This window comes from Otolemur garnettii, unplaced genomic scaffold (assembly GCF_000181295.1).
Source record: "Otolemur garnettii isolate 467f Iridium unplaced genomic scaffold, OtoGar3 scaffold00066, whole genome shotgun sequence".
In the NCBI taxonomy this organism is placed as follows: domain Eukaryota; kingdom Metazoa; phylum Chordata; class Mammalia; order Primates; family Galagidae; genus Otolemur; species Otolemur garnettii.
The window spans coordinates 2,154,531-2,177,269 of record NW_003852461.1 but is presented as its reverse complement, the minus strand read 5'-3'; the positions used below and the strand labels follow the sequence as shown (position 1 = coordinate 2,177,269).

Genomic DNA, 22,739 nt, shown 5'->3' with positions numbered 1-22,739 from the left:
TGTGTCTTGACTTTGTTTAAAATAAATACTTGTTATTCCCTGACTTGCAGTTAATAATGAGTGATAATGATTTTATCATTAAAGATACTAACTTAGCTATTAGCGTCCTTGGTTTTTTATTTTCAAAAAGCAGAGCAACTATCTTCTGTTTTAGTTTGAAAGAAGTGTCTTTTTAATGTTAAAGTATTTTTCAGCTTGTAAAATGATTAAATGCCTTTTTCTTACCTCTCCCCAAGTTTCTGTGTCTTAAATACTTTAACATGGGGCGTATTCATGTAGTTACAGTTCTGGTCCCTCCTCTGACGGGACAGTAGCCGCCTGGAGGAGGGAGGCTCCCGTTTTCTGCTCCTCCCTCTGTCTCCTCTGTCTCGGTGGCCCAGCTCTACCTGTGGCAGCCCGGGCACATCTGCGGCATTGCTGTCACTTAGCCTTGATTCCAGCTTGTGGTTCTGCTTCCTCCTCCTCTGCCCTCAGCCACCACTGCACAGGACAGGCCAGCACCATACTAGCCTTTGGGCCTCTGCACCACCTGAGGCGTAGGCTGGCTCTGTCGGCATTCTCGAAAGATTCCACTTAATGGAGAAGTCCAAGGCTATATTTTTATCTTCTTTTCTAATGCTAATATGTGTTGCTATAGAAATAGGTAATAATGTTTCTCTGTTCTCTTTGAATCTAGGCTTTCAATCCTGATAATGAATACCATTTTAAAAACAGAATGAAAGTGTCTCAGAGGAATTGGGCAGAAGTGTTTGGAGAGGGAAATATGTTTGCTATTTCACCTGTATCTACTTTCCAAAAGGTAAATATAGTATAACTTTGTTTCATCTTTTTATAGAGAAATATATTTAAAAAGAATATTTTTCTGTGCTATAAAAATGACAATTTACTTGGAAGGAGTAAAACAATGTGTGAAAAATGATAAATGTCCCATATGGCTCATAAAATTGCCTAAAGATTTTTTTCAGATAATGCAGTTTTTTCCCAATGCTCTTAACTAATATCATGAAGAATGTTATTGATTTGAAATGATACCTAGTGAAATGAGAAATGACTTCAGTGCCCTATAGATCGGATTATCAGAACTACAGTTTGATTGGTGTCCCTTTTTTTTTGTTTTAAAGACAGAGTCTCACTATATCGCCCTGGGTAGAGTGCTGTGGCATCACAGCTCACAGCAACCTCCAACTCTTGGGCTTAAGCAATTGTCTTGCCTCAGCCTCTCAAGTAGCTGGGACCGTAGGCGCCCGCCACAACACCTGGCTACTTTTTGGTTGTAGTTATCATTGTTGTTTGGCAGGCCCGGGCTGGGTTCAAAACCGCCAGCTCTCATGTATATGGCTGGCACCCTTAGCCGCTGAGCTACAGGGGCCAAGCCTGGTGTCCCATTTTTTTAGAGATATTTGAGAGACTAGAGCAGTAGTTCTCAACCTTCCTAATACCGTGGCCCTTTAATACAGTTCCTGTGGGTCACGAACCATAGGTTGAGAACTGCTGGACTAGAGCATTTGAAATGATTTAAAATGACTAATTGTGGCTCAGCACCCATATTTTGGTGGTTACGGCACCAGTAACATACGCTGAGGCTGGCGGGTTTGAACCTAGCCTGGGCCAGCTAAACAACAATGACAAGTAGGTGGTGCCTGTGGCTCAAGGAGAGTAGGGCACCGGCCCCATATGCCAGGGGTGGCAGGTTCAAGCCTAGGCCAAGCCAAAACTGCCAAAAAAAAAAAAATAATTACAATGACAACTGCAACAAAAAAATAGCTGAGCGTTGTGGCGGGCACCTGTGGTCACAGCTACTTGGGAGGCTGAGACCAGAGAATTACTTAAGCCCAAGAGTTTGAGGTTGCTGTGAGCTGTGACGCCACGGCACTTTATGACTAATTGTGCTGGCCAAGCGTGGTGGCTCATGCCTGTAATCCTAGCACTCTGGGAGACCTCATCAGGTAGATTGCTTGAGCTCACGAGTTCAAGATCAGCCTGAGCCAGAGCAAGACCTCCATCTCTAAAAATAGCAGGGCGTTGTAGCAGGCACCTGTAGTCCCAGCTACTTGGGAGGCTGAGACCAGAGAATCACTTGAGCCCAAGAGTTTGAGGTTGATGTGAGCTGTGATGCTACGGTGCTCTACCCAGGGCAGCAAAGTGAGACTCTGTCTCAAAAAATAAATAAATAAAATAAAAATGTACATGTATTTTGCTTTGAAAAAAAAATGACTAATTGTATCTAGAAAAATAATCTAGTAATTAGTCTCATGTATATAATTTTCTTTTGGACACTGTAAGCATTAAATTTTTTGCCTTTTGTGACCTAGACCCAATATCTTTATTTTATATTCCAACTTCCACAGTGTGTTAAAATCATTTTGCCCACAAGGAGTACAATTTAAACAATCCTTTAGTTCAAAGACTGGCTTTTGAGAAACTCTTGAAAGAAATCAAGTTTAGTAGAAACTTGTTCATTATTTCTGAAGAAGCAGAGATTTAGGTCAGCAGTCATTTATTGAACATTTACTCCGCATCTGGCATTATTCTAGGTTTTGGAGATATACACGAACTGTCCTTATCTTTAATACAAAGAGTAATAAGATGTGATTCCTACCTTATAGTATAGTAGCGGAAATATATAAACCAATATATAACCAATTTACAGCACGATAAACAGAAGGTGCAGTTGTAATATGTACTCTGCATAGAATCCAGAGGGGGAGGGATAGTGCCACCGTGATGGGTCAGCCAACATTCCAGCAAGGAAGTAAGAGTGGAATGGAAATGCCAGTCAACATGGACTTTGGAATTTGATCCCCACAACAGCTCTTCTACTTGGGCACTATTTTTACTCCCATTTCATAGATGAGAAACTGAGACAGATGGAGGTTAAGTACCTGCCAAGTCCACGTCCCTGGTTACAGGAAGAAGCCATGTGGTCCAGCTGTGAAGTCTGCATCCTTTAACCATATGCAGTACTACTTTCCCAAATTAAATTGTTCCTTTCGGTTTGATGAGAGGATTAAATGACAAATGTACATGAAAACACCAAACGTGTCTGTATGGCGGCTCCCTGTAGTAAACACTCAGCAGATGGTCATCTTCTCCCTTCAGTTTATATTTGAAGCACTGAGCCCCAGAAGGGCTGATCTTTGCATTTGCTCTCATCATACAGAGGGATTCCCGGACCCCCTTTCCTCTGGCCTTCTTGAGCGTATTATTCCTTAGGTTGTACGTTCTTTCTTTGGCGTCTCTTAGTCTTTATACTGGATCATTACCCTTGTATACAACGTGCTCTGGTATTTCACATCTTTAAATGTTCTTCCTTTAATATCACACCCTTCTCCAGCTTCAGAAATTATCCTCTGGTCCCCTTGACAACCATAGCTTTTGAAAGATTCTGTGTCTTTCCTCCCAGTTATTCCTCTGTTGGTTACTCTAATATTTTATTAACTAAACAAAGCCTAAGTGTCATCTGTATCTGTCCTCCCTCCCCTCCTCATGGGTGTGCGTCTCTGGGCTTTATGGTGCGTCGTCTTAGTCTCCTCCTGCGTCTTACTCCTTCACGAAATAGGCTGTGCGTTGTATAAACTGCACTTTACGAAGGGCTCGTTGGTGGATAAGTGTTTGTCTTTGATGGCCTGAACTTAATTTCATTTCCCATTCCTTGAAGAATGCATATTTTCACTGGGTTTGAAATTCTAGATTGATAACTATTTTCCATCAAAACATTACAGGTGTCGTTTCACTGTCTCCTGGTTTGGGGGATTGCTGGTGAGAACTGGCCGCTGGTCTGACTGCTGCTCCTCCATTGGATGTCTGTCTTTCCTCCGTTGCTGTATTTTGAGATCTCTTTTTTCTTTTCTTTTTTTTTTTTTGTGATACTTGTCAGTTTGACTCTCATGTGATTTACCAAGGTATTCTTTTTAGTTACTTATTTTTTATTTTGTTTTTTTATTTTGAGACAGAGTCTGACTTTCTGCTCTGGGTAGAGTGCCGTGGTGTCATAGCTCACAGCAGCCTTAGGCGAGTCTCTTGCCTCAGCCTCCCAAGAAGCTGAGACTACAGGTGCCCTCCACAACGCAGAGACGAGGTCTCACCTTTGCTTAGTTCTTAAAATCCTGAGCTCAAGCAATCCACCTGGCTCAGCTTCCCAGAGTGCTGGGATTAGAGGCGTGAGCCACCACACCGGCCCTTTTTATTTATTTTGCTTCAGATTCTTTGGGCTTCTTCTGAATGTGAGAATTAATGTCATGCATCAGTTCTGGAAATTTCTCAATCATTGTCTTTCTGAATATTGTCTCTTCCCCTTAATGTCTTTTTCTGGAACTTTGAGTATATGTGGACTGTCTCGTTCTGTCCTCTGTGTCCCTTAATCCCTTTCATTATTTTTCATATTTTCCATCCTGTCTCTTTGTGCTGTGCTGTGATAACTTTTTCCAGATCTAACGTGTGGTTCACTAACATTTTTCTATTTGCATCTAATCTGCTGTTTAACTTACTCATTTGAGTCTTTAATTTTGTCACTGAATTTTTCATTTATATAAATTGTTTGCTTGTCTTTTAACTCTGTTTTGTCGTTTATTTATTTATTTTTCTGGCTGGAGCCGGGTTTGAACCCACCACCTCCAGTATACGGCGCTGGTGCCCTACTCCTTCAGCAACAGCCCTCTCTGTTTAGTCATTTTGTAATTGTTTCATGTTCTGTTTTCTCTCCCCAGTTTGTTTAATGGTAATTTATATTCTGTGCCTGACGTCTACATCTGATTCTGCTGGCTTTTACTCACTCATTTTGTGTATATATGTATGTGTGTAGAAACATATTTATACTTATTTGTTATTCCTAGATTTAATCTAGGGAAATTTTTTGCAATTTGTAAGTTTTTTCTTTTACAAAGATTTACTTTTATTTCTTCCAGGTGCCTGGAAGCACTAAAATCTGGAACTAGTGTAGGATAAATTCTTAGCTTAAAGCTTTTCAGACCATTAAGTCATTGTAAATTTGAGCAGTAAAGCCATATGAAGGCAATTCTGTGGTTACAGACTCTTGGAGAATGTCTTTCTCCCTTCCATCCAGCACCAAAATCAGTATAGGAAGCCTTCCTTATTTTCCCTTTCTGCAGATAAATTTATTTCAGCTCTCCTTACGCTGAGGATGTAGCCTCAGTCAACTCTTTTTGAGTTTCCCTGTCCCGCCTTGGGTTTATTTCCTTTTTCTCCTCCAATGGAAGTGTGAGGTCACCAGGGTTCCTCAGGGGCCAGTGGAGTGAAAGCTGGCTTCAGAATCTGTCGGCCTCACAGAATTCCTGCTTTCTTTCTGTTTTAAACTTCTCAGTGCTTTGTCACCAACTTAGCTATAGGTTGTAAAATATTTTTAATGTTTGTACCCAGTAATTTTAGTTACTTTCATCTGGAGAGCTGTTGAGGGTACCTAGACTGAAGTCCCATTAGCTCTCCAGAGTATCTCGTTCTGCCTTCTCTCTCCCCCGTTCCACTCTCCTTAGGACCCGGGTACCCTCACATTTCCAGACTGGAAGGAAATGTCTCTTGACCCCAGCGCCGGCCCTGGTCACAGTGGCTCCCTCTGTGGAACTGTCTCCTCCCTGGCTCTCGGGAGATGACTCCGGACCTTGCATTTCTGCCGTGGTTCCTCTGTTGGTGGCTTCACCTCTACCCAGTTTTGACCCAGGGTTCCGTCTCTTGATTCACTACACTTACTCTGAGAAATGTCTTCCATTCTCATGGTTTTAAATGCCGTCCATCTTGATACTAATGGTCCTCCAACTCGAGACTCTGCGGCACAGACCTCTTCGTTTGACCACACCAAAGGAGTCCCCTGTCTGCTCTTGGTTGCTACACGGAATTCCCCAACTTAGTGTGTCTAAATGGAGCTTCATTTTGCCTCCGTTGTCTTCATTCTTCTCATTTCTCATCCCTTAGTTCTTAAAACATCTCAGAGAGGTCTTTCATGCCCACTGCCCTGAGGAGAGAAGGCTCGTTCTGTTTTTCTTTTGAGGGTCTTGTGATTTTCCTTCTGTGGGACTTAACACACTTTGAGTTGTGTTACATATGTGCTGACTGACTTGGGCTCTGTTGACCCTGCTAAAGTAGGAGCTCTGTGAAAGCAGGTCCCTCATCTCCTATGTCCAACCTCTGCAGGAATGTCCAGCCTCTAGAACAGTGAGTGCTCAGAAAAGGAGAGCAAGGGAGGGAAGAGAAAGAGCTTAGTTACGGGCATTCATTAATGATAAAGCTGAGACTAAAATTTTAATCTCTTGATTCTTGATTTACTGCTTTTTAGGTTAATAATTAATTTTTAATTTCTAAAGTAGAACTTAGAAAGTTTAACTCACTTTATCCTGTACCTTGGAGAGCTTAAACTACTGATCTTAGCTATCCCCAAATGCGTAAATGTTCTACATTTTGGCAATGCCATCAGAATACAGACTTACAGACTCCCCAAATAGTATAAAAACAGTAATATCAGAGATTCGCATTAGGAAACATTTGTAAAACAACCTTTTAAAGTAGCTTTTACGTTCTGACATTATTTTTTTCTCTAGCTTTTCGTTTCAAGTCTAAGAAATGGAAGGGTTAGCAGGGAAGTCTCCTGTTGCCATCTCAATTTTGTTTCTGTTTTTTTCTCGCAGGAACCTCATGGATGGGTTGTGGATTTGGTGAATAAGGTACACAACTTTGAGTGATGTTGTCATGTCAGGTGTCGTGTATTCTCCATTTTCTAAGGAGATTTCCCAGAGTTTGGTATTTTCAGCGAGTGGCAGCTGTAGACAGTGATCACCTTGTTTTAAGCAGACAGGTTCCATGGCTGCTTCCCTTTAGTGTATGTTCAGTGCAGACAGATGCACGTCAGTGTTTGCACTGAGCACATCTCCTGCCGGATACCATGAGCGCTAGCGGGGTCTCTGTGCATTCTCCTGAGACCAGTATTACAGAGCACAGTGGGAGAGGACGATGTTAGCCTCCATTCCTTGCTTAAATTTTTAAAATTAATTTGTGCCCTTTTTTTTCTCAGTTTGGAGAATTAGGTGGATTTGCAGCAATCCAAGCCAAGCTCCATTCAGAAGACATAGAACTTGGGGTAAGTTCAGCCACTGTCTGTTCCCGTGTGGAGCATCACATTGTTGGGGTTGGCATATGACCAGGGGATGCAGTTTGGACACATGAAGTTAAATGTGTGAAGTTAAATGAAAAATTAATCTTTAGAGGAGCAGATTTCATGGTTCTGATAACCAGAGAAATATTTATTCTCCTAATCCTAACCGAATTTCCATGTAGAATGCTTGTGTGGTTTTGCTTGTTTGTTTTTAAGGGATGGAATCTTGTTCTGTTGCTCAGGCTGGAGTGCAGTGGCACAATCTTAGCTCACTGTAACTTCCAACTCCCAGGGTCAAGTGATCCTCCTGTATTAGCTTCCCGAGTACCTGAGACAACAGATGAGCACCACCAGGACTGGCTGACTTTTAAATTTTTTGTATAGGCAGGGTCTCACCATGTTGCCCACGCTAGTTTTAAGCTCATGGCCTCAAAGGATTCTCCCAACTAGGCCTCTCAAAGTGCCAGGGTTATACATGTGAGCCATTGTGCCCGGCTGGTGTTATTTTACCTCACTATTTTACCTTTACCCTTGGTATATTTCTACTAATTTGTGATGGTTAAATGAAATTGTCTTACTACTTAAAGACAGTTGCTATATGTGGCAAGTATATATGTTCATAACAATTTTTATGATTCAGTTAAATGATTATATAAATTAGAATTTAATATATAGTGTCAGGCACAAATAAAAATATTTTAGCAAGGTTGTTTAGTAGACTTTTTGGTATTGGAGAAACTTGTAAGTACAGAGGGCTATAACTTGGGAACCTAGAGTCATCTTGCTACTCCAGTTTCTGTATCAACTTTTTATTTTCATGTCAACTTAATTTTCTCAAAACATTTTACCTGTGGAGAGGAGAACACCTAATCTTCACTTTTTCACACCCTGCTGATCTGTTTGTAGCTGGGAGTACTTTGTTTTTTTCTCTAGTTAAGAAGTTGAAAACTATTATGTTCTTTTTTTTTTTTTCTTTTTTTTTTGAGACAGAGCCTCAAGCTGTCCCCCTGGGTAGAGTGCTGTGGCATTGCAGCTCACAGCAACCTCCAACTCCTGGGCTCAAGTGAGTCTCCTGCCTCCGCCTCCCAAGTAGCTGGGACCACAGACGCCCGCCACAATGCCTGGCTATTTTTTGGTTGCAGCCATCATTGTTGCTTGGCGGGCCTGGGCTGGATTCGAACCTGCCACCTTAGGTGTATGTGGCTGGCGCCTTAGCCACTTGAGCCACAGGCGCCGAGCCAACTGTTATGTTCTTAAAGTACAGTTGTATTGTTTAGGGTGTACTGAGGAGATGATAAAGCCCATCAGAGAGAGCCAAAGGCTGAGACTCTTAGCACAGTATGAAACACTATGTTAACTACTGGACTCTGATCTCTGCAGAATGTCATGTGATAAAATAATACACCTAAGCGCTGCAAATTGTGCCTAAGGTAGTGGTTCTTTCTGTGGGACCATGACTTACCGACTCCCTTGGTCCCCCTGGATGAAGGAAATAGCGGTGGCCCAGGAGAGAGACTGATGGTGTGGTGAAAGCCCGACCCTTTCTTGCCACCAGCGTTTATCCTGAAGATCAGATGTCTGCAGATAGATTGTGACACTGATCCAGAAGCCTCTTCTATCTCCCTGGAAGTTAGTTAGGTTGTTGGCCTGTGCTTTAGATCCCCATTGAATAAATTGAGTATGTTGGAAATGACTTTATTGACATGAAATATGATACGTAGCAATTTTAAAAGCAAAACAAAAGAAAATAGTCCTCTCTAAAGTTTTATTCAGCTTACTTGTTTCTCAAGAACCAGTTGGTGGGCGGTATCTGAAATAAACTTTATTTTTAAAAAAATGTTAAAACACTAATTTCCTACAGAGTCACATCATTAAAAAAACAGAAACAGAACAAAACAACAAATTAGACCAGCCTGAAATTTGTACTCTACTTGGATGAAAATTGGCCTAGGATAGATAGACTCTGAGGACTCTGGGCTCACCCTCTCTATTACCAACTGTCCTGAGGTTAAAGATTCTTTAAAGATTTTCCCCTTAGGTCAGACCATTTTTCAGAACAACTGGTGTTGTTTGATGTAGAATGATATCGGTTAGGTTGAGTTGAGGAGATAGTAAAACCAGTATCAGAGAAATCTAAAGACAGATTCTTTTAGCCAACAAAGTATAATTAAAATTCCTGTTAAGTGCCTGATTTCTGACTAGTTAAGAAGGTAGCTTTCTCCCAGAATAAATTTAGGCCATGTTTTAAGGCTGAGTACAAATCACACATTTTTGAATTTGAAAAATACAAGAAGAAAATATCATCCACCATCCGACCAGTTAAAAATACCTAGTCCAAGTAAGAAAAGTTGCCTGTCCTTCTGCCCTTTCTGATCCTTATGCCGACCTCTGAGGTAGCGGCACCTTTAAAATCACTGATAGTGCTTATCTGGAAAAATGTCCACAACATAGTATTAAATGAAAATATACTACTAGGTATGGGTTTATTACAATTTAGCTTTATTTATTTATTTACTAATTTTTTGAGACAGGGTCTCAAGCTGTCGCCCTGGTTAGAGAGCTTTGGCATCACTGCTCATAGCAACCTCAAACTCTTGGGCTTAAGCGATTCTGTTGCTTCAGTCTCCCAAGTAGCTGGGACTACAGGTGTCCACCACAAAGCCCGGCTATTTTTTTGTTGCAATTGTCATTGTTTCAGCTGGCCTGGGCCGGGTTCAAACCCACCAGCGTGGGTGTATGTGGCCGGTGCTCTACTCACTGAGCTACAGGGGCCTCCCAGTTTAGTTTTAAAGAAAGAAAGAGAAAGAACATGTATAGATTTATATGAATTAGGAAAAAGCGAGAAAGGCTAGGCATTAAATTAGTAACTATTACCTAGGTCTCGTATTGGGTGCATAGATATTTATAATTGTTATAACTATAAATACTATGCTGAATTGACCTCTTTACTGGTAGTTATACAGTGACCCGTCTTGCCTTTTTTTATAGTCTTTGATTGTAATCTGTTTCATCTGATTTAAGTATAGCTACTCCTGTTATTTTTTGTCTCCATTTGCATGGAATATCTTTTTCCATCCTCTTGTTTTTAGTCTATGTGTCTTTATGGGAGAACTGGGGTTTTGAAGGTATCTTGTTTCTGTATCAGCTTTTTTTGAGACAGAGTCTCACTTTATTGCCCCTGGTGGAGTGCTCCGGCATCACAGGTCACAGCAACCTCCAACTCTGGGGTTTAGGATTCTCTTGCCTCAGCCTCCTAAGTAGCTAGGACTACAGGCGCCTGCCACAACGCCCAACTATTTTTTGTTGTTGTTGTTGTTCTTGTAGTTGTCTTTGTTGTTTGGCTGGCCCGGGGCTGGGTTCAAACCCTCCATCCTGGGTTTATGTGACCAGCACCCTACCCACTGAGCTACAGGCCCTGCCCCCACCCTCTGCCTTTTAATTGGAAAATTGAGACCATTTACGTTGACTGTTGTTATTGATATGTAAGGACTTACTACTGGAATCTTGTTGTTTATTTTCTGGTTGTTTTGAGACTTCTCTCTTCCTTTACTTTGTGGTTAAGTGATTAAGTCTAGTAGTATGTTTTAATTTGTTGCTTTTTATTTTTAGTGAATATTATAGGTTTTTGTCTGCCATTACTATAAAGCTTACAGAAAACATCTTACAGATAGAAGTTATTTTAAAGAGATGACAACTTATCTTAGATCACAAATAAAAAGAAAACAACAAAGACAAAATAAACCCAGAAAACTTACATGTTAACTCCATCCCCCATGTTTGACTTCAAGTTGTCTGAATTTACATACTCTTATATTACTGTTTCTTATCAGATTGCTGTAGCTACTATTGTTTTTGGTAGCTGTGTCTTTTGGGCTTCATACTAGAGTAGGTTACACCGTAACAGAACATTTGTTGATGAACTTGATTTTACCAGTGGGTTTTATACCTTGAAAAGTTTACATGTTGTGTCATTTTTCTTTTAAATTGAAGAATCCCCTTCAGCGTTTCTTGCAAGATGGGCCTGGTCATAGTGATGAATTCTCTCAGCTTTTGTGTCTCGAAAGGACTTTCTTTCTCCTTCGTGTTTGCACAACGGTTTTGCTGCAGACAGTATTCTTGGGTGGCACTTTTCCTTTCCTTTGAGCCCTCAGAAAGCATCAGTTCGCTCCCTCCTGGCCTGTGCGGTTTCTGCTGAGCAGTCTGTTGCCCGACAAATTGGAGCTCCGCTACGTTGTTTGCTTTTTATCTCTCACTGCTTTTATGATCTTCTTTTTGCCCTTGACCTTGGAGAGTTTGATTATTATGGCCTTTGGGTTAGTATTATTTGGGTTGAATCTGTTTGGGTTTTGAAGCACTTCCTGTACCTGGATATTTTTATCTTTCTCAAAGTGGAAGGTTTTCCATTAATCGTTCTTGGAATAAGCTTTTACCCTTTGCTCTTGTTCCCTTCCCTTCTGAGCACCAGTAATTCTCAGATTTGATCTTTCCAATTAATTTCTGTACGTTGTAAGCAGTCCTTGTTCCTTTTTGTTCTTTTTTCTCCTTTGATTGTATTTCCATATAGCCAGTCTTTGAGCTCACGGCCTGATTCGTTCTTCTGTTGAGATCCTCTGAAAAGTCCTTCACTTTAGCAACTGTATTTCCCAGCTCCAACATTTACATTTGATTTTTAAAATTTTTTTCAATGTATGTTACCTTTCTCTGATAAATTTGTGAATTGCTTTTCTGTGTCATCTTGATGATCACTTGAATTCTTGGTCAGAGAGCTCACACAGAGCCATCTTGTTAGAGTCAGTCACTGGGTTTTTGCTTGTCCTTTGGGAGAGGCCAGAGTTCCCCATCTGCTGTCGTTTCTTGTGGATGATCATCTGTGTCTTTCCACTGAAGAATTAGTTATTTACTCCCATTTTCTCTGTCTGGCCTGTTTGGTTTTTATTGAATGTATTTGCTAGGCAGGTCTTCACGGCGAGGACGCTGCTGCTTCTCCAGCTCTCGGTGGTGCCTTGAGCTCAGGTTTGCCTCATCTCTAGTAAGGGGTCAGAGTACCACCTTTCTCAAGGGGGCGAGGTCCATAGGGGCCATCTGGCAGTTTGGGAAGTACCTGACGAGGTGTTCCTGCCCAGGGAGCTTGGGGTATGTATGTCCTGCAGCCTGGGCTTAAGATCGTAGTCCCATCTACCTCCCCTTAGTCTCTGCCTGCCCTTGGGGCCATTTCTCACTTTGGACCTTCAGGTTATTTGCCTGGGAATTCAAGCAGTGGGGAAGCAGGCTGACCACTCTCATTTCAATTTTTCCAGTGTAAAAGTTGAGCTTTGGGGCAATTTTCCACACCCTTGGTGGCAGCAGAATTCATGGAAGGGGTCTTGGGGATGTGTGAGTTACCCTCTAATCAAAGTTCTCCCACCTTTCTGTGTGGCCTGGGAACCATCTCGTCCTCATACTTGAGCTGCGGGTGGTTGCTGGTGTGGACTTGGGTGCTGCATGTTTGTGTCTGGTTTTCTGCTGGGGACGGTGACACCAGCTTGGTTCTGCACTACTGTTTTTGAGCCAGAAGTTACGGAACAGGCTTTCATTTTTATTGAGAGTTTCTTTTGCTATACAGAAGTTTCAAAATTTTATATAATTATATTTTTCCTTAATAGCTTAAAAGTTTTTAACTTGATTAGGGAATGTTCCCTTACCTCACAGTTATAAAAATACATTTTTTCTTTTTATAAATTTGTACTTTCAGTTTTTAAACTTAGCTCCTGAATTCATTTAGATTATTTTAATATCTTGTGTAAGATAGGGATTCGGTTTCAGTTTCTTCTAAATAGGTAAGCGATTGTTGTAAGATCCTCTACTGAATAATTCCTCTTTTTCCTATTTATATTTATTGGCTTTATCATACATTAAAATCCTATGTGTGTATGAATTTGTTTCTGAACTTCTGTTCTAGTCATTCATTCTTTGGTTCATTTGTATATTATTGCTGTAGTGTTTTATTATTATTATTATTTGAGACGGAGTCTTTCTATGTCATCCTCAGTAGAGTGCTGTGGCGTCACAACTCACAGCAACCTCCAACTCCTGGGCTTAAGTGATTCTCTTGGCTCAGCCCCCAAGGAGCTGGGACTACAGGCGCCCGCCACAATGCCCAGCTATTTTTTGGTTGTACTTGTTATTGTTGTCTGGCTGGCCTGGGCCAGGTTCAAACCCCCCACCCTGGGTGTATATTGCTGACACCCTACCTACTGAGCTACGGGCGCCACCTGTAATGTTTTAATTATTGGTAGTGCTGGTTCTATCAAGTATCATTGTTCTCTAAAAGTTTTTTGGATTGACTTATAGTTTTACCCTTCTGAATATAGTCAGCCTGTCAGGTTCCCCTGCAGACAATTCCACTGATGTCATGTTTAGAATTGCATTAAATTTACAGGTCAGAGTGTAGAGAATTGACATTTTTACAGCACTGGTCTTTTCCTTCAGGAGGATAGTATCTCCCTATTTATTGGGGCTTCTTTTATGTATTTTAGCAAAGTTTTGTAATTTTCTGCAAATAAGCTTTCTGTGTTATTGGCTTAAATGCATATTTTACTCCCTCCCCAATTGTTCTCTCTTTCTACAAATAGGAGTGTTAGAACCGTTTTATCTAGTTCTCTAAAGAAGTTTTATTGACATATTCTGATTTAAATTAATGTTAAATTCCTATAATAGTTTGGGTTGACATCATCATATCAATCTTCATGAGTTGGTCTAGTCTTTCTTTCATGACTTGATCAAATCACTGTTTAAACGTTTCTCTGATATATGAAAAGGGATTTGCTTAATTGTTATGGGGAAAAAAATTCTTTCAGTTTTATTTCTAACCGTCACTGTCTTTTCCCAGGCCGTCTCAGCGCTGGTGCAACCCTTAGGAGTGTGTGCAGAGTACCTGAATTCCTCAGTGGTGCAGGTAGGTTGATCTGCTTCACGCTCCTGCAGAAGTGGTCCAGGACATGCAGACAGCAATGTTTTTCCTTTTATCAGGCTGTTCAGAGTTGTGCTTAATCCAGAGTCATTTCTTTTTTTATATTAATTGTCCTTTTAATAAAAATTATTATTAGCAGATAAATGTTTAGTAATTTGAAGTATAGGAAACCTGTAACATTTTAGAAGGTTATTAACCTTTTCAAAGGATCATTATATCAAGTACAATTTTTATTAATTTTCTTTTCCTTGTCTATAAAGTAGACAGCAAATATCTCTATTTACTTCATAGGGTTGCGTAAGGGTTCAAGTCTTGAGCACTTGGTAGCCTGACTTACTAGCGCACTCCCTCACTTTGGAGTAACAGCTTAACAGATCGTCTGATTTCCTGCCTCTGCAGGATTGTAAGGAGCAGGTCATGGAGCAGTCAAAGGCCTGTGGCTTCAGTCTGCTCAGGCGAGCAGCCTGTTATACCATCTTGTTTCCATTTCAATTAGTAAGTTTTACTGAACAAAAATGTCATTTTTTTCTTCATAAATAAGTCTGTGAGACCTGAGACTTTTACAGAGCTTTTTAAAAATCTCCATAAATGCTTTGAAAGCAGCATCTTTCTTCGGCACAGTTTTTATGTGTACTGTTCCTTCTTTCCATGGTTAAATTTACTTAGGGCCGTTTTAATAAGGGAGACAATATATTTTTTAGTAGGTCATGGAGATGTCTTATTTTCAGTTGTTAAATGCTTTCTTTTAGTGTCAAGGCAATACTGCCAGAAAATGGATGGCTGTTGACATATTTCTTCATTTTGTATATTAAACTTTCCAGAAACAACTAGTGTTCGTTTAGTTTAATGAGCATATAAATAAAACTGTTAATTTCGTGGCTGAAATACCACAGATACAAAGAAGCTAAATGATTTAACTTTGATATTTGTTAATAGTTTAGTAACTGCCATTTTCATAATCAGGGTCAGGGATTTTATTTATTTATTTATTCATTTATTTATTTATTTATGGTAATGCCATGTCTGAACTATTTTCCACCCTCCAGGTTAAAGGCTCAGGGATTTTATTTATTTATTATTTTTTTGTTTTTCAAGACAAGAGTCTCACCATGTTGCCCTTGGTAGAGTGTCGTGGAGTCACAGTTCACAGCAACCTCAAACTCTTGGGCTTAAGCCATTCTCTTGCCTCAGCCTCCCAAGTAGCCCATTACAGGCGCCTGCCACAACGCCCAGCTAGTTTTTTGGTTACAGTTGGCATTGTTTAGCAGACCCAGGCCAGACTCAGACCCTCCAGCCTCAGTGCATGTAGTCAGTGCCATACTCACCACACTGCAGGCGCCAAAGGTTCAGTGATTTTAAATGCACACTCCGTACACATGTATTGCTCAGGCGCAGAAATGCAGCATAAATATTCTAGCTGCTAATTAACGATAAGGTCTTTAGAAATTTCAGATTTTCTGTATGTAAGCAGAGTGTACTCTAAAGCGAGTAATAAGTTTATAATTTCCAACCAAAGCATATATAACTTTATTTTAATTATATCAAACTACAAGTGTATTCATGGTGGTGTGCACCTGTAGTCCCAGCTACTTGGAGGCTGAGGCAGGAGGATTGCTTGAACCCTGGAGTTTGACTGCTGTGAGCTAGGCTGAGGCCAAGGCACTCTAGCCTGGGAAACAGTGAGACTCTTGTCTCAAAAAAAGATTATATCAAACTATCTGAATTTAAATTCATTTAACAATAAATTCAAAGTCTGATACATGTTACCTGATATAATAATTGTTTTCACCACTGGCTACCTCTGTGACTCTGGAAGGCTTATTTAGCTTCTGTCCTCAGTTTCCTAGTCTGTAGAAAGATCATAATAAAGATACCTAGCTCACAGAGTTGCAATGAGGATTATGAGAATACTGTGATTTGCCTCTTAATGTAGCAGCCCTGCTCAGTCCTTACTGTGCAAATGTTGTGAGTGTAAATGAAGAAATTCTACTGGGACGATTTCCTGATGTCTTTTTAACTCTTTCCTAATGTATTCTTGGCTTTGACTGTCAAATACTGTTTTCTTTTTTTATCATCCTCAAAGTTCTAAAAATTACCCCACTTAGATGGAAATAGTTACTTTGACAATAGCTAATGTTTAACCCCTTCTCACATACTTTTTATAGTTAGTTACCTGATTTTGTTACCATTCTGGAATAGCATTTTGCGTGAGTCTTATCTTAGGCCTCAGTGATATCAGCATAGTCTCTGCTTGTGTTCATATTTAAAATCGTATGCGAAATACTTTGTTACAAAAATGCTACTCCTGCTTAATGTTTTAAAAGTTAGTCTGTCTTTCTTGAGTTGCTCTCAAAAATTACCCTTACAACATGGTAATGACAGTGATTCCAGCCATATTTTATTAAAGCACCTGAAACACAGAGTAGGTTAAGGTTTACATGGCAGCATTAGCTAGTTAGCGTTGGCTCTGATGATAGTTCCACTGTACCCTCTTCTTTATGTTTGTAAATGAAGACATATCTCTTCTCTACTTTGGGGATAGATTCAGGAATTCTTATTAAATATATCATTTTATTTCTGCAGCCCATGCTAGACCCAGTCATTCTTACTACCATCCAGGATGTGCGGAGCGTGGAAGAGAAGGACCTCAAAGACAAGGTAATGATGCTGTCCAGCGAGGCAGGCCCTAGCGCCACTTAGTCCATGGAAGCAGAGCCTGGACTTGGCAAGGTCAACATACCAGTGCTGTTTGGATTCTGGTCACGAACACTTCACATCAAATTAACTTTACATTTCCTAATCAAAAAGTGCTATTTCTGAACCTCCAGTGGTTGTGCTAACTCAGGCAGTCCCCTGAATATAGTGTTCTCAGTAAGGGATGCCATTCAGAATTTTACTAATAACATGATTCTGATGGCATCACAATTGGTATGGAACTGAAGAAGCTTTAAAATAATACAGTATTAAAACTTACCCACAGTTATTAAAAGCAATTTTAGCATTTAAACATTTAACATGATTTGTTTTTTCTGCCTTGAATTTCTCACAGGATCAGCCCCTTTCCTTTGCTACTCACCCATGTGCTTTTATTTAAAAGTGAAATGGGCTCGGCGCCTGTGGCTCATAAGGCGCCAGCCACATACACCTAAGGTAGCGGGTTCGAATCCAGCCCTGGCCCACCAAACAACAATGACAGCTGCAACCAAAAAATAGCCAGACATTGTGGCGTGCACCTGTGGTCCCAGTTACTTGGGAGGCTGAGGCAGGTGACTCGCTTGAGCCCGGGAGTTGGAGGTTGCTGTGAGCTGTGATGCCACAGCACTCTACCCAGGGGGACAGCTTGAGGCTCTGTCTCAAAAAAAAAAAAGTGAAATGTCTGAGTTAATTGGCTGTGTAGACTGTCAGATATAGACTGTCAGATAGATACTACAGACCGTGGCTGCCCTGTGTTCCTGTGTGTGTTGTAAGAATGGGATAAAAATATTTTTACAGTTCTTTTCTTTCTTTCTTTTGTTGTTGTTGTTGTTGTTGTTGTTGCTGTTGTTTCTATTAAATAAAAGAGGTTGGTTAGCATCCCCGAGCTCTTGTCTGCCATCAAGCTACTCTGCATGCGCTTCCAGCCGGATCTGGTGACGGTTGTGGACGACCTTCGACTAGACATTCTCCTGCGCATGCTCAAGTCCCCACATTTTAGTGCTAAGATGAATTCCCTCAAAGAAGTAAGTTTTGCATTTGTTTCTATAAGACTTAAGCACAGACACTAAGTTCTACCAAAATAAACATAAAAATGTTGAGAAATAAGAATTTCTTATCGTAGAACAAGAGGTAAACATATAAAAGTGTGTCTTTGTAATTATTAGTAAAGCCACCTTCTTATATGCATTATTTTCGAAATTTATTCTCTGAAATCCTTCAAATAGTGCTTTTATGAAATTTCCTAGAATGTAATCCCTGAGAACATTTAGGTTTGCTTTTTCCTCTAAGGGTACAGTTTCTTTTATTTTATTTCAGATATGGGTTTACTTAAACCAAGTAAATCTAACTGGGATTGGGACAAAAACAAAATGACTACAGTTGTGTTGGTGGAAGCAAAGTGACGGAAACAAACTGTAGCCTCTGAAGTTGGTAGTGTATGCGCAGAGTCAGCAGTGTTGGTTAGGGACAAATGGAGCCAGCACAATCGTAACCATTCCAGTTATTTTTTTCTTGAGTTTTATAATAGGATTCTTGAATACAAGTGAAATAAACTCATCTTAAACCACGTTAGGCCAAAGGAGTAACTTATCAGAAGATTCTGGGCTATTATACATGAATGAAGGATTGACTAGCTAAACTAAGAAAGGACAACGATTGCTGTAGGCAGAAGGAACAATTGGGATTTGAGACCTGATCACTGCCAGGACTCTGTCCAAGTCTTGTCTCTGCTTTTCTGAGAATGTTGGCCTTACTCTCTGTACCTGCAGTCTGGCCTCTTTCCTAGGGGAGAGAGCGTGGCCATGCCCAGTGCCTAAAGTTCCCATCCCACGGTAGCATTCACCAGAGAGGGACTGATTCTTTCTTTCTTAAGATAAAGTGTCTTTCTGACACTTTCTTTCTCTGTACTTTCCAGGCATAAAATTTGGAGGAAGTGTCCTGATTGAGGTTTGGGTTAGCTGTTCATCCCTGAGACCAGGCACAATACTGTGATCCTATAAAGGAAATTATTGAACTCCTGGGCAGTGGCCACCAGCGGTCTGGGGGTGGGAGCTGTGGAAATGGCTCAGCGTCCTTTTTAAAGAGACATCTCAAGTAGAGTATGTTAGCTTCTGTAACTGGCCTCTGATCTATCCTGGCTAATTATTGAACCGCTTTGTGACACTACAAAAATTAGAGATTATATTTAAAGATTTTGATAATGTGTATTCGATACAGTCATGATAATCTTGTCTTTGCAGGTAACCAAACTAATAGAAGATAGCACTTTATCCAAGTCTGTGAAGAACGCCATAGACACAGACAGATTGTTAGACTGGCTGGTTGAGAACTCAGTTCTGTCAGTAGCACTGGAAGGTAAGCTGCTCTCAGAAAATTCAAAATTACCTAATCATAATTTAAATAGTTTTTTTATTGTAGCTTTGACTGTATCAACCTTTAAATAATGTTATAGCACGTTACTGATGTTTTGAATTAATAGAACTGTATTTAGAGAGCTGTGCTCACTGGCTCTGGCTTCCTCTCTGCTGTTTCTTCTATTAGGTAACATAGACCAAGCGCAATACTGTGATCGTATAAAGGGAATCATTGAACTCTTGGGCAGTAAATTGTCTTTAGATGAGCTCACTAAAATTTGGAAGATACAGGTAAGTTGATCAGAATTATTTTTGCCTTTTCCTGACATCTTTAGACTGTAAGAGAAGGAGGAAGGTGGTGAGTGGCCAGGGAAGTGGGACCTTTCTGTATGCTGTCCAGGTTACCTAGAAAGACAGCTGTATCTCATCCACTTTATAGTTTAGGGCTTTTATTAAGATTGCATATGTAAAAAGGATCCCACTATCCATAAGAGGTTTCAAAGTACTGAACTAGTCTAGTCCTATTTTTTTTTATTTACAAATGAAAAGCTTTCTCTGGAGGTTTCACAGCAGTTAGTGGCAGAGCTGGGAGTGGGCGTATGTCTTCTGTCTGTCAGTCCAGCGTTCTTTTCATTATGTTGGTTGTTAATTCATTAACAGTTTTTCCCCATTTAATCCTATTAAACAAAGGCGAGAGGTGAGTTTGTAGATCTCGTCTTCCCAGGTCTCCCAGCAGGGCGACAGAGCCCCCACGCTTCCCCTTCTCCTGCTCGCCTTTGCTCTGGTCGTGGTGTGTTCTGCTGGTTTTCCTCCTGCTTTTCTGGGGCTCCTTGACTCTCCTTTACTAACTTACTCTCTTCAACTTTGCCTTTAAATATTCGTTTTTTCAAGCCTTAGTCCTTAGTACCTCTTTTTACTATATGAACTTTTCTTGTGTCAGTTTTATCCGCTCCTTTGGCTTCGACTGCACTTGTGTACAGCTGACTGAGTTAGGTCTCTAGTTCAGACCTCTTCTTGGCGCTCCAGGGGGTATACCCAAGTACGTACCTATTACACCCTGATGTTGGTAGCTCACTGGCATCACACATTTATTACACCCACACTAGTTGTTCTCCAGTCCGTTTTGTTAGTGGTATTATCCTTCGTCTAGTTGCTAAACCAGAGAAGAAGTTGGAGCTCGCCTTGACCGTGTGCACTTAGTCACTGTGGTTGGGATCCAGTCAGGACGCAGAAACTGTGCTTGGCGTTTCAGAGGGGAGTGGCCCCAGCGGGTGAGCAAGAAAAAAGGGAAAAGATGCAGAAAGAGCAAAAGAGAACGAGGCTGAGTCCCAGGCAAGGATGCTTGGGGAGGTGCTTTTACTGCCAACACTGGTGCTGTCACCACTGAGGCTTCTGGAATAATCCCCTGTGCCGCTTCTGCTCTCTGAACCCCAGACAGAAACACACCTTCCTTCCCTCTGTCCCTTGTTCCTGTCATTGGCAGAGCTTTGCAGGAAGATAGCGGGCAGAGAAGTTTGGGGAATGTAATCTTCAGGCTCCCAGCCCAGCATTACAGATCAGACGGTAGAAAGTTCAGTGCAGGAGAAAAATAGTCCCGGTCCTGTAGATTTTACTTCACATGCCTTGGCCTTGGTAGAATGTCATCATTTCATTTTGCTTTGTGAGTGTAAGTTTTGAGTTCACATAAGGTTGAAGCTTTGAGACTAGGATGTGTATGCCTGCTATAATCAGGGAACAGCTCTAAGTGCACAGTAGATACTGAGAAAATTCTTAAAGCATTTAATCTAGAAACATCCGTCACCCAGTCTCTCACATGGTGACCATCAGGGCATGATGGTGGCATGAGTGAGGTTGTTGAGTTTCAACTAAAAGGTCAACAGGTCTGTAGCTCTGAACTGCCTGTGGGGTAAATAAATGTTAGTTGAAGTCACACAATATCTATGAGCAAAATAAAAAATGAGACAGATAATAAGGTCAGCAGAGGCCCTCGGGATTATTTATGAAATGCTGAAAGTGAGTGCCCTTGTCTCATAATTTAATTAGTTTGAATTTTTTAGCTTGTTGAAAATATTTTGTTCTCCTGTTGAAGTGAATATTGAGAGCTTGATTCTCATTTTTTTTATGTTGTCCTTTAAAGCATTTGTGCTGCTAGGAATTTAAATGAGGCCAGTGATAACCATTAATACTGGTTCCTTCACACAGACTTGTCAGTATTACCGTGCAAGTGAATGCTTTTTAGACTAGAATCAGCTTACCTGACACCCTGTTATATCTCTGCGTTTGCCGCTATAAATTGCCAGGGAGAAACTTTAGGTTTTACCAAGTTTCAAGACTCAACATTTTTCCAATGTTGCCTTTTGTAGTCTGGACAATCATCTACAGTGATTGAGAACATTCATACGATTATTGCTGCAGCAGCTGTGAAATTTAATTCAGATCAGCTCAATCATTTGTTTGTTCTCATTCAGAAGGTATGTCTTTTAAGTTTTTCTATAATAAGCTAAGCTCTTTGAGGCCTTCCCCAAATGGCACTGTTTAAGTGTGCTTTTCTTAGTTTATTACATTTTGTTTTAGCTTTAATATAAGTTGTTGCATATTTTGCCAGTTTGATTGTGAAGCAGTTCTCGTGTCTCATCTCTTCCCTCTACAGAGCTGGGAGACTGAGAACGACAGAGTAAGGCAGAAGCTGTTGAGCCTGATTGGACGAATAGGACGGGAAGCTCGCTTTGAGACCACTTCCGGAAAGGCAGGAGAATCACATGGGTTTTTTCAAAGCGGTTTTGTTTGCGTCCTGGCTAGCTCATCATATGTGCTGTTGTCGTAGGTCTTAGACGTCCTCTGGGAACTGGCTCATCTTCCAACGCTGCCCAGCAGCCTCATCCAGCAAGCCCTGGAGGAGCACCTGACGATCCTCAGTGATGCCTACGCCGTGAAGGAGGCTGTCAAGAGGAGCTACATCATCAAGTGCATCGAAGACATCAAAAGGGTCGGTTTGTCTGTGGTCTGGGTTCATTGTTAGAGCAGCAGTACTGCCTGCACAATTAGAGCCTAGTCGGTTTCCTCCGTTCCTATCTGGAAGCTCTTACCTTAGAGTCCAAGGTTGGGAAGTTATAGGTATTGCTTTTACCAAATCACTTATATTTCTCTTCACATGAATTTTCAGCCTGGGGAATGGTCAAGTTTGGAAAAAAACAAGAAGGATGGATTCAAGGTAAGAATTTGCAGATGGAACCAGCTAAAAACTATACTAACTTAAGGATTTCGCTTAATACATTGCATCACAATTTAAAAATAACAGGTTTTAGTGTTTCTTAGGGTAATGTTCCTGTCCATATTTGACATTTTTAAATATTCATTTATATTCTATGCTTTATTATTCAGAGGTTGGGTAGTTACTCTTATGGGGGAAAAATTCAGGGTTACACTGAAAAAGTAGTTTTATTATATAATTTTCATGAAATTGTAAGATTTTCAACTTAAGTTTTTTAAATTAAATCTAAAATATGCACAATTTTAAAAAGTACAAGAGAGCCTAAATAAATGTTGTGCCTATTTTTCTCCCATGAGGGAGAAAGGAGGAATTTTTATAGCATAAAAAGAGGATTGGGGCAAGAGGGTTGCATTTGGTGCCGGCACGTGATAG

At 40.6% G+C, this 22,739-nt stretch overlaps 1 protein-coding gene across 3 annotated transcripts in view; it reads left to right on the top strand.

The window, feature by feature from the left end:
• Nucleotides 1-22,739, top strand: part of USP24 (ubiquitin specific peptidase 24) — a 136,933-nt gene that overhangs the window by 32,306 nt on the left and 81,888 nt on the right. For 2 of the 3 annotated variants that reach the window (XM_023515116.1, XM_003793119.3), the window contains exons 5-16: nucleotides 677-799; nucleotides 6,636-6,671; nucleotides 7,019-7,084; nucleotides 13,968-14,033; nucleotides 16,632-16,706; nucleotides 17,609-17,767; nucleotides 18,983-19,097; nucleotides 19,284-19,387; nucleotides 21,460-21,567; nucleotides 21,747-21,842; nucleotides 21,921-22,082; nucleotides 22,260-22,307. In XM_023515116.1, the coding sequence (XP_023370884.1) occupies nucleotides 677-799; nucleotides 6,636-6,671; nucleotides 7,019-7,084; nucleotides 13,968-14,033; nucleotides 16,632-16,706; nucleotides 17,609-17,767; nucleotides 18,983-19,097; nucleotides 19,284-19,387; nucleotides 21,460-21,567; nucleotides 21,747-21,842; nucleotides 21,921-22,082; nucleotides 22,260-22,307 (1,158 nt within the window). Of the gene's footprint in view, nucleotides 1-676; nucleotides 800-6,635; nucleotides 6,672-7,018; nucleotides 7,085-13,967; nucleotides 14,034-16,631; nucleotides 16,707-17,608; nucleotides 17,768-18,982; nucleotides 19,098-19,283; nucleotides 19,388-21,459; nucleotides 21,568-21,746; nucleotides 21,843-21,920; nucleotides 22,083-22,259; nucleotides 22,308-22,739 lie in introns of those variants that run through there. The other variant, XM_023515117.1, reaches the window with a different exon arrangement.